At 42.9% G+C, this 12634-nt stretch overlaps 1 protein-coding gene across 4 annotated transcripts in view; it reads left to right on the forward strand.

Moving 5' to 3' along the window:
- The window catches only part of LOC109402732 (rho-related BTB domain-containing protein 1), a 174568-nt gene that overhangs the window by 121704 nt on the left and 40230 nt on the right, over positions 1 to 12634 (forward strand). For all 4 annotated transcript variants that reach the window (XM_062853140.1, XM_062853139.1, XM_029878926.2 and 1 more), the window contains exon 3: positions 2476 to 2831. In XM_062853140.1, coding sequence (XP_062709124.1) covers positions 2652 to 2831 — 180 coding nt within the window. In that variant the 5' untranslated portion in view covers positions 2476 to 2651. The remainder of the gene's footprint in view (positions 1 to 2475; positions 2832 to 12634) is intronic.

Below are 12634 nucleotides of genomic sequence, written 5' to 3' on the forward strand. Positions count from 1 at the left end.
TTTGTGCAAGTATTCATGCTATGCTATGCTATGCTATGCTATGCTATATCTTTAAAGAATGCGTAATAAGTTAAAATTCTTTCCTTGGCAAAGTTGTGGACCCTGTCTATGACATTGTAGATAGTAGCGACATCAGCAATGTCAATGGAAATATTCAACTTTGCAGCTCCATCCAAGATTTGTGCAAGTATTCATGCTATGCTATGCTATGCTATGCTATGCTATATCTTTAAAGAATGCGTAATAAGTTAAAATTCTTTCCTTGGCAAAGTTGTGGACCCTGTTTCACTCTACAATTCGTTATTTAACACCAAAGACATTTAAATCAAAATTGCAAGAAAACGATAAGAGATATAAGTTTGGTGTCAAAGAACGAACTGTAGAGTGAAACAGGGGCCACAACTTTGCCAAAGAAAGAATTTCAAATTATGACGCATTTTTCAAAGATAATTGACAAAAACAATTGTAGAGGCACAACTTTGCCAAAGAAAGAATTTTAATTTATTACGCATTTTTTAAAGATAATTGACAAAAACCAATAGGACGCAATCAGTGAAGTACTAGATTGAAAGTAGTGAGCTGGATTTTTGTATGGTGAGATGATCAGTTCTCCATTTCTGCAATGAAATGGTGCAAACAGCGTGGTTTATATGATTTCTTGACTAATTTGATGCTGTTTGAGCAAAAGTTTGGATAATTGTGTTGTTGAAGTTGCAAGAAATAAATAATACAACAACACAGTTACCCAAACTTTTGCTCAAATAGCATCAAATTAGTCAAGAAATCATATAACCCACGCTGTTTGTATCATTTCATTACAGAAATGGAGAACTGATCATCTTACCATACAAAAATCCAGCTCACTACTTTCAATCTAGTACTTCACTGATTGCTTCCTATTAAAACACACTACTTTTGAGCTATTTGCTCTAGAAAACTTAGTTATTTACCTTAACCAATCGAATCAAAGATGCAATTTCATAGAAAATTCAACAATCTTTCGAATAAGGATGAAAAAACTGCGATAAGTTTGACCATTTTGAAGTTATAGCCAGTTAAGGCAATAACACAGCGCAACATTTTTTTGTCTTAAGAGCAGACTTATGTGTCTCTGACAGATTTTGGGCTGCTGAATCCGAATCCGGGCTCAGATTTGCTCTAGCACGTCACAATTTTTAGCTATACCTCAATTTATAGGGCAAAATATGCGATTTTGGGCTTTTTTGACTGCAAGCAATTAAGCATGGAAATATTTTTTTGAGCAATCAAAAGGTTAATTGGTCAATTAACATCTAAATTAACGACTCATGCAAAATATTTCGATTTACCTAATCAAATTTGTTAGATTTAAGCATTTCATGTTAGTATGAAAACTTGCATGCAACTTTTGGAGGGTGACTTGTATGGGAAATATCGTACCTAACATAAATCGCTTAAAACAATCAAAATCATCCAAACTATTCTGAAGATGAGATAAATATATGATTTAGTTTTGTAATAGTCTATCAACAATAGCGTACCCATATCAAAATTTGACTATTTCTGATTTCATACTTGTGAAAGCCATGAGAGACACAATTTTTAGAGCACCAGGGTCATCTGGAGTTACCTTTAATATGATGTGGTTAAGATCTTCAGACCTACACTCGTAATGAAGCATCGTCCACATTTTATACTTGGTATAATGCATTTTAGTAGACAGAGAAGGTCAGTTCAATCGTATGTCATATGTTTATCTGTTCTAGATCATTTAATCCATTCTGAAGTTGACAAATTTCCACAGCTTCAGGGATATGTGAGATTACTGCTTATGATATTATGTGATTAAGGTCTTAAGATCTACATTTGTAATAAAGCAATTGGGTACACTGCAAACTATACAATGTCATATGATTCAACTGATCTCATATGATTACCAAGACGCACAATACTAAGTTTATAATGTACCCGATACATTGTTCCTTGACTTCAGAGTGATTTGGAAGCCCCAAGGCATTGCCTCTCATACTTGACTAACATGTATGGATCTAATGAAAACAGTTCTGAAACGCAGTCCGAAATAACAGATTCTGGAGGTAAGACTTTTCATTTTTCGAGTTGTATGTTTTTCATACAAGTGTAGCCAGGTCCTACAGAGACATAAACAAACATGTTCGCGAACAAGGATCAAATAGATCCCTGTCACATGTGATATATAACTTGAGAAATGATTTGATGCTCCTTGTTAGTGACTGTCATAAATAGATTGCCTAAAAAACCGTGTCTGAGTTCCCATATCGCCCATAAACTCGTGTTTATTTGTCTGTTATATGGTTATATCGCCTCTCCTGTTCATGATTCCACTCGAATCGCACATCCAGTGCAGAACTTCTATGCGTCCCTGGTGACCATTATCAGTTGACACGATGAAAATTGCTCAGTTCAGCTTGTTTCGTTCTCTAATTAGTTGTTGTCACATTTCTGTTTCCATTTTAGGAGCTCCCCATTGGCTGGCACTCGGTTGCGGCCTACAACGGTGTGCTGATAATTTGCAACCTGTGGACGACCACATTCCAGGTGTGAACCGAGAACCATCCGCTATCCGTATAGCAAACAGTGCAGAGGACTAACAGGGTTCCACTCGGACGGATATTGCCTGGCCTGATGGAAGCATGGACAACGAGCAGCCCCACCAGGAGTTGGTAAAATGTGTCCTCGTCGGCGACACGGCCGTTGGCAAAACGCGGCTGATATGTGCACGGGCCTGCAACAAGCATGTTTCACTTTCGCAGTTACTTAACACGCATGTGCCAACCGTGTGGGCCATTGACCAATATCGGATATACAAAGATGTAAGTATACCTACCGGGGCAACCCGAGCTAACGATGCGATGGCGAGCGACGAACTGCAGCAAGTGCAAATCCCTGCAAACACCCTTTACCACCCAATCCACCCGCGGGGGACAGGAATGTGGAAAATTTATATTCTTCATCGAATATTAGTTTCGCCAGTCGTTTTCACAGCTTTTTCCACCGCTTCTTCATTGGTGGACTGACACAGCTGGCCCCACTACTGGTACATATCCTATCCATAGCACATTCCGTTATATTGCAGTGACGTCAGAAAAACCGCCGTCGCCGTCGGGCATCCGTGTCGGTTGGGCGCCAGGGCGCAGGGCTTCTTGATTGGTGTTGTTGTTTTGATCATTTTCACATCGTTTTTCCATCGACCGACCGACGGCTGCTGGTGCTGGCTGCTACACAGCACACGAGCGTGCGATTCATTCAAGAAAAATAAATTTCCAGGACTCTCCACTACCCTTCCCTGTCTGCTGTGTCTCCCTGCGTCTGCTTCTAGCCGTTAAATTTTGCTGTCTGTTTTTTTAGTATTTATTGTGACAGGATCTGCTCTCTTACTGAACGGTAAGTTAGGAATCTCTTGGGAGGACTGATGCTACCGAAGCTCTATTACGTTTTTCTTGCATAGATGGGAATGTAGGGATGATCAATTTTACTACATTAAAAGAATCTTAAGTTTTAATTTTAAAAAAGTGTGCCGGTTATCGCCAAACCGAACATTGTATTGTAACAGTACTATTTAGAACCATATTTTTACAATATAAATAATGGCACAAATAGCAATACAAAACAATACGATGTAACGTTGCAACCATACAGTAAACACGGTTTTTACAATAAATTATACAGGTTGTTAAGTATCGTAACAATACAAAAAACATATAGCCTTTCAGTTCACTTAGGTGAACGAGAAAGGCAAAACGATTTGTTTTCATACTAATATTTTTGCAAAACTATACATTTTCTTGTAAATGAACTGTTGTGAATTATGGGTTCAAATATACCGTACATTGTGTGGTTTATGTATGGTTTCATACATTAAAAAGTACAGCGATTGTATTGTTTTGAATTGTAATGTCAATACAAGCTGTACATTACATTGAATGGTTTGGGAATGGTTCTCTTTTGTTATGTTGTATTGTTTTACATTACATTTGAATGGCATTTGGAAGCCAGCATATCGAACATGGACATTAAATGAAATAGAGTTATCTTTGAGCGTTCGGACTAGAAACTATCAAGTTCAACATAATTGAACTGTACTTTGGAAATTTTCCGAAACGGCTTTGTTCCGTACGGAACGTGAGATTAGTCAACGAGCATCCTATTCAATCACCCAACGTAACCACCGCGACCCACGAATGCGAAACACTTACCGATTTGCCGCCCCCAACACGACCCACCCTTGCTACGCCTTTGATTACGTGAGTTCCGACAGCCACTGTGAGTACCAGCAGTGAGCGCAAGTGAGTGGTCCCGTCATCGTCGCCGTCTCCGAAGTGTGGTGACTAATGCAAAACTCACCACAGCAGCACCCCGAGAGTGACAGCCATCGAGAGAGTTCCACCCGCGTCTGGAACCAGCGTCGCGATATTGCGCGAACATTCTAGATTGCGGGTGCGCACATATAAATACCCGATAAGTTCGCCCGCATCTTCAGTTATGCACTTACCGCCGCGAAATATACTTCGACCAGTGAAACTGAACTAAGTACTAAGTAGTTAAGTAGTGTACGGTGCAGTGAAATAAAGTAGTGAATTAGTGAACCAGTGGTGTTGTGCCTTTCATTCCGAATTTCCGAACCGTGATACAGTCCACCCGACCCGACCGGAGTTGGCCACGGTTAACGCGCCAACATAGTGGTCCTAACGAACCGGATCCAGTGCCGCCCTCGCCGTAGGAAAGGATACAGCACCGTCACCGCCGCCCGACACGTTTCCGTGGCTCCGTTGCCAAAACGTGCACCGACCGAAGAGAAGAATATTCGCTACTATCGTCACCGCTTGTGAAGTGTTCCATACCGACCACCGATCGCCCGAAGAACACTCTGCACCCCCGTTCCGACCCGAAACGAATTCGTAGCGTGTTTTGTCCGAAAGAGTTTCACCATGTCGCAGGTACAGACGCCGATGACCAGATCAGTTACCAAGGCTGCAGCTGAAGCCGCGAAGCAGAAGCAGCAACTAATCGACAACGCAACCAGCTGGAAGATCAATGCCGATGCACAGACGATAAAGGAAGTATCGTCACTGTCCCGTCAGCGTGATCAGGTAAGCCTCAAGCTAGCACGAGTGCAAAGGGCACTTGCCACTGCCAAGCATGAGGTGAGCCTCCCGCAACTCAAGACATTCCTGAAGAAGGTGGATGACGCGTACGCCGAATTCAGTACAATTCATACGAAGCTGGTTGCCGTTATCCCGGATGAAGCTTTCCGACAGCAGGAGGAGATTTACATCACTTTCGAAGAACGATACGACTACGTCCGCACAGTCATCGAGGAGCTCATGTTAGCACACGAGACGAACACCACCAAGGCTCAAACTCTGCAACCGCAGGTGATCCTGCAGCAACAGCCATTGAAGGTCCCGATCCCCACTTTCGATGGATCGTACGCCAGCTGGCCAAAGTTTAAGGCTATATTACAGGACCTGATGGCTGGCTCGGGAGATTCCGACGCCATCAAGCTTTATCACCTTGATAAAGCGCTTGTTGGTGAAGCGGCTGGAGTTCTTGATGCCAAGGTGATGAGCGAAGGGAACTACCAGCAAGCATGGGCTATCCTCAGCGAAAGATACGAAAACAAAAGGATCATCATGGAGACCCACATCCGTGAACTGTTCGGCATCCAGAAAATGGCTTCTGGATCCTGCAAGGAGCTGCGACGACTTCACGACGAATGTGTCCGCCATGTCGAGAGCCTGAAGTACCTCGAGCAGGAGTTCCAGGGTATTTCTGACTTGTTCCTGGTCCACATTCTAGCTTCTGCGATGGATCAAGCGACAAGGATGGCTTGGGAGGCCACCCAAAAGAAAGGTGAGTTGCCTACGTACGCACAGACCATATCGTTCCTCCAGACAAGGTGCCAGATGTTGGAGAATTGCGAAATGGCTTTTCCGACCGCCACCACCGAACATGCATCGAAATCAAATTCAAGGAGAGAAATTTCTACGAACGCATCCGCCGTTAGAATCTACGCCTCTGCATCCGAGCCGAGGAAGGACATTTGCGACTTCTGCGAAGGTCTACATCGTAACTACCAGTGCAACGTGATTAGTGCCATGCCGTTCCACAAGAGGATCGAGAAAGTGCGAGCTTCTGGTGTTTGCTTCAACTGTCTCCGCAAGGGGCACAGCGTCAGAGATTGCTGATCAACAAAATCGTGCCAGAAATGCCAGAAGCGTCATCACACTCAACTCCACAACGAAGAGGTTGAACAAGTGTCAAGCTCCAGCGTCCCATTACCAGAAAAGGAGACTCGTCCTGCAATCGCTCAAAGTATCGAATCTACTGCAACATCCACCAGAGAATCATCGAACATTCCACTTTCTTGCAACTTTGTCGACTCTACGAAGACTGTATTCCTGCTAACAGCTGTTGTGAACGTATTGGACGCAAACAACCAACCACATCCCTGCCGCGTGCTGCTAGACAGTGGATCCCAAGTGAACTTTGTCACAGCCGATTTTGCGAGTCGTATTGGAAGTACGAAACACCGTGTCAACATCCCAATCAGAGGAATCAACGATGTACAGACCACTGCCTACGACAAGGTAGTGGTGAAATTCCGATCCCGTGTCTCCGACTACGAAGCGCAGGTGCAGTGCCTCGTAACACCAAGCGTAACGGGAGTCATCCCAGCATCAAGAATCGATGTTTCATCTTGGAGTATTCCCTTCGGAGTTCAACTCGCCGACCCCGAATTCTACAAACCGGAGAAGATCGACATGTTGCTTGGTGCCGAACTGTTTCTGAAATTACTACACCCAGGTTACATCAAACTTGATGACGATTTCCCCGAGTTACGTGAGACTACACTAGGATGGGTAGTAACCGGAGTACTCAAGGAACGACCTATCTCCAAGCGTGTTCACCATTCGCACATCGCATTGGTGGACCACAACGAGAAGATCACCCAGCGTTTTCGTAGCACCCAGGAGTCATCCGGCCCAAGTGCGACTTCCAGTAAACCACAGAATGGGAGATACCGCCGAGAAATGCGAGAGGATAATCCAAATCAATCAACGCGTCGTGCCGTGTACCGCCCTACAAGGTCGACTGCCAATGTTCCAGTGCTTTGCTGTAGTGCGTGGACAGTGCCAGATCAACAACGTCATTTCCAGTCCTCAGCTAGCGTTTCAACGATGGATGATCCAATCATGATGTATCAACGACTACAACTTTCACGTTCCCAGAGTAAGTTTAGGTGCAACCGGCCACCTGACCGCCTCCGAGTGCAGCAACCATTGATTCCGACCAAGATATCCAGAATCAGTCCTCACCTTTGCCTAAATAAGCCGAATGAATCGCTTCGAACTTTGTGGGACCCCAACACCAACGACATACGCAATAGAGTTTCAACATCGACCAATGGACGACTGAGGAATGAAAACTCATCGATCAGCTCAAGAGTATTCCGACCCAAAGCAGACAACATTCGCAACCGATGGACTTCAATCGTCTAAGACAAGTTAGTATATCCAACGATGAAACCAGTTGAACTTCGTGTCAACCGGGGGGAGTATGTTCCGTACGGAACGTGAGATTAGTCAACGAGCATCCTATTCAATCACCCAACGTAACCACCGCGACCCACGAATGCGAAACACTTACCGATTTGCCGCCCCCAACACGACCCACCCTTGCTACGCCTTTGATTACGTGAGTTCCGACAGCCACTGTGAGTACCAGCAGTGAGCGCAAGTGAGTGGTCCCGTCATCGTCGCCGTCTCCGAAGTGTGGTGACTAATGCAAAACACACCACAGCAGCACCCCGAGAGTGACAGCCATCGAGAGAGTTCCACCCGCGTCTGGAACCAGCGTCGCGATATTGCGCGAACATTCTAGATTGCGGGTGCGCACATATAAATACCCGATAAGTTCGCCCGCATCTTCAGTTATGTTTTTACCGCCGCGAAATATACTTCGACCAGTGAAAGTGAACTAAGTACTAAGTAGTTAAGTAGTGTACGGTGCAGTGAAATAAAGTAGTGAATTAGTGAACCAGTGGTGTTGTGCCTTTCATTCCGAATTTCCGAACCGTGATACAGTCCACCCGACCCGACCGGAGTTGGCCACGGTTAACGCGCCAACAGGCTTGAATAGCTCTTCAAATATAGAATCATCTACGTCAAAGTTTGGGTAATATCTGATTGCATTAGCAGTTGAAGCTTGGGCTCCCATGCCCCACCAGCCAGATAGCTGGGTTTAGCAAACTAACCCCCTTATTTGTGGCAACACTTTAAGCGGCACGATGGAACTTTGCCGAGCGCGCTAAGTGTTGTTAGGCCACTAATGTAGTTGCATAAAGTGGGTGATGAGGTACATAAGTAACATTACAGCGTGCTTAACCGTTATTGCAACATTTAAGGCACCCGTTCGAATTATGCTTGTAATCAAGCTTGGAATGCATAACAAACATTTACGTCGAGTTATAGAGGTAGTTAACTCCTGGTTAACTCAGAGGTCAATTATGAGAAAACTAACGAATCAAATATAAGCTGTGTTCCATGCAACCCGGAGAAGAAACTATTTTAGAAAGCCTTTCAGTGCCATATGCTAAAGATGGCTCTATATCAATGATAAATGCCATCAATCGCAATTTAAATGATTGGGGTTAAAGAGGGTAAGGGAACAAAATTCCCCCATTCCCCTATATAGAAATAAAAAAGGAGACATTCATGTCGAAGCTCCGGTATTGAGGAGCATTAATTAAGTACGTCACGCTAAAATTGGGAATTTTCAACCCCCCTCCTCCCCCCTTTGTACGGGGGTTTCCTATACTTAATACATTGGTTGTCACACTTCCACAAACCCCCCTCCCCATAAGAACGTGACGTACTTAATGGATGGCCCCTTAGGCACGAGGTACTTGAGTTGCTCCGTGTACATTTTGAACATCTCTAGTACGTTTGAACTTCGATCCGACAGCAGCAATCTTTAGCTTTCCATCTATTCTCCGACACGCAACACCAGCTGTACCAATAAATACAAATATAGCGATGAGAAAAATCGGTAACTTTTTTGAGCTTTGTTTTATGGTTTCAGGGAAGGGTGATGAGAAGTGCACTATAGTGGGAAAATAACGTGGTCCTTTTGGCAAGTTTTTTTTTCTGTGTAATTGTCAATATGTAGATTTAATCATAAACTAGCTGTACCCGGCAAACTTTGTCTTGCCTACTGCGTTTTTTGACGTTTCGAGTCCCTAGCCAAGCACCCAAGTCCCCGTTCAGAATGTATGAAAACCCGATTTTCAAAAACTCTCAATTTACCCATGTTTTAGGCTTCATAAACCTTCCTTGGGTGAAAACTAACAGAACAAAACTTAGACGACCCAAATCGGACCACCCGTTCGCAAGTTATGCGCGGTCCCACGTATGCCACTGCATTTTTATATATATAGATTGTACGCTTACGGAGTTTGTGTTTGAGCTACCATGGTGCATTTTCTATAATCTTTCTCTTGGTACCAACTGATTGCCCTGACGAAAGACGACCAATAAACCAGAACAAACCAGTACCTACCTGAGAAGTGCGGTAAGCTAGAAGCTGGAGTTCGTAACCGACGAGGGTACCGCCCATGGCTATTTTTAGAACTCAATCGAATTTTCATGTTTCCATTTTGGAGCACCTTCCATTCATTACTTTTACGATGCTCCTCTTCTCATTGACACCACCACCGCACGTTCCGCAGCCACCACCGCCTGTTCTTCATTCGGGCAAAAGTTTGCCGTCCTGGAACAGTTGGGTTGGTTACAACTAAGGATGGGTACCTGCAACAGTGCAGCCCTTTACGTACATCCTGCACCATTACCCACTCTCAAGTCAGCTGTGTGTGTGTGTGGATGGTTTGAGATTTCCTTCACGCTAAAACTGCTCAGCACTAAAATGTGTAAGACCTACTCATAAGTGCATAATTTCCAGACCACACAAAAATGTGTAGCAGTTACACATTCTCAAAAAACAGCTCGTATACTCTTTTAGATGCGAAATGTTGATTTTTTTTTGTTTTCCAAGGTCACTAGTAATCCTACCTAGATTGGCGTACAAAAATTTTTGCGATTTTAACAATTTTGCGGACACTGGAGCTGATTTTGTAAATGTGCAAGGGTTACACATTTTTGGTGTAGTCTGGAAATTATGCACTTTAGTGCTGAGCGGCGTTAGCGTGTTTTGTTTTTGGAACACCGAAAGGATGGAGCGAAGGTGTGTCAGTCAGATCATCTCTGTCTCTCCGAGCCGGGGAAGTAGTTAGCGGATTATCCTTCTGCAGATGCAGACGATGATGCACTCGGATAAGACAAAGGAGAAGAAATAACCATAAAGCAGTTGCATGAACTACGTCGACGACAGTGAATGACGTGTTAGGTATGTGATTCTTTGTGATTCGTTGCACTGCGTTGCTGATCTGACCTGAGAAGCATGGAATAAAGATGTTGAGATTTTGAAGCATCAGCAGACATCTATGCTTATTTATTTTCTAACCCATAGGGGGATAATCCGCTCAACAGACACCTGAACAGGGAGGTCCAGGTAGTGTGGGGTTAAGAAACGTCTTCTACAAAAAAGTAAAAGCCAGGACTATCATTTTCTCGACCCATCATTGCTTCTGAGAGGGGCTAGTACACATCGCACTCTCAAGAGTAGCTGCCTTGCCTGCAGCAACGAACATCGATGACTCGTTTTGGAGAGTCCATCACGGTAGCATGCTGGTTCTTAGCCAGTTTCCCGAGTGGTTCTCACCATTCGGCTTGTCCTCGGAAGGCGGGCAGGGTCAACCCCACGCCCGCGCCTAACTATTTTGCCAGACATTAAGCACTGCTGCCTACGTCCAACCAGATCTGACCTGCGGAGGGCAAGGGTATCACTACCCTTCAGGCCATATCAGCTACACCAGAAGGATTTGCTGACAGTGAAGTCTCCACCTGCCCCGGTCCTTAACGGGGACCCCTTTTCAACCGCGCTGGCTTGGATTCAACCCAGTAGATTGACGCCACAATAGCAGCGCTACCAGAATGTTCTCCTCGCGGCTACTTAATCTCTGTAAGGGTCGATTTCGATCGCAAGGCACCGATATGACCTACACACTTAATTCAGATTGCCGGAATATCAGCATTTTTTCAAACTTTTGCCGAGATTCGCACAGCCGAGCAATCAGCAAACAACTATTTTGCCGGGATCTCAGCAATTTTGACAGTTCATTTCTGATAGTCGGCAATCGTTTTGCTGAGAGTCAGCTAACAAACGTCACTTTTTGCTGAGATACTAGTTAAAGATTTTGCTGAGCGGACGGCTGTGCGCGATTTTGCCGAGCCCGCAAATCTGTTTTGAGTGTGTACGTAGCCGACTCCGTACCCGTTCAAAAAATGTCAGGAAACTCATACACAAGATTTGATGATAAAACTTTTTTATCGTAGTGATAGTATACCTAGTACCGTTTTAGAAAAATATGATACATCACACTTACATATACACTGAAACTAAAACGAGGGTAAAAACCCTTCAAATGTCATTTTTTGCCTAGACATTTGTTTAGCTGAGATAAATGAAAAATTGGTTTTCAATAGATTTTTACAATTTTGTGAGTATATTTCGAGGATATACCCCAAGGCATTTAGTTTATGACGTGCTAGCAAGATAATTGACCTTGAAAGTCTATTTATTTGTGAAATTCAGAGAAATATTATGAAAAAATGTTCCGATAAGGAGAAGCAATGATAAACAAATTTTTTCAAGAAAAATGATTTCTATAAACACTCAAACGTAATCTAGACTAGCAGTTTTGACAATATGGCACAGAATTATTGTTGAAAAAATATTCAAATTATTGTATAAAATGTCATGAAAAAATAAAGTATATTGGTTTTTGGTTGATTAAAACTTAAAATAGGATTGATAAAAGGTAAAATAAATAGATCTGTGTTGAAATAAAGACGTGCCCTAATGCCTGTGGAGTATACCTGTTTGATACTAGCATTACTAAATGAGTTAAAAGACTGCTAAGTGAAAGAACTGCAAGAAGTGTCAGAATTTTTGTACCCTGTTTATTTAAAATCAGATTATCATATAAAAATGCAAGATATGGTCAAACAATTGGCTTATTTCATTCAATCTGAAGAAATATATCATAAATGAGTCTTCATATTAAACCACATTCATTTTTAACAAGATTTATATGAAAAGAACGTCTAAATTATGAAACAAGTAGTTGATGCTAGAAATTTGAGTACTTTCCGTGCCATTTCTCGAAATGTGAGCCGTCCAATGTATGTTATTTCAGCCAGTATACAGTCTAGAAGATATTGGGAGCTATTAGAAGACGTAATAGTAGTAAACGCTGTGATTTATTCAAGTGAAACCATCATATTTCATCAAAACAATACTTAAATACGTGATTTTTTTGATGGCTTGCGTAATTTTTTTCTGTTAAAAACATTGTTTTTCGTTAATTTTCAACCTGCAATCGTCATGAAACGTTCATTAGATTCTTTTGAAACACTTCCGATAAAAATAACTACATCAAATCTCAATTTGGAAACATTTACAATATTATGACATATTTATATGAGATGCATGCAAA

The sequence above is a fragment of the Aedes albopictus genome, chromosome 2 (genome assembly GCF_035046485.1).
Source record: "Aedes albopictus strain Foshan chromosome 2, AalbF5, whole genome shotgun sequence".
Lineage (NCBI taxonomy): Eukaryota > Metazoa > Arthropoda > Insecta > Diptera > Culicidae > Aedes > Aedes albopictus.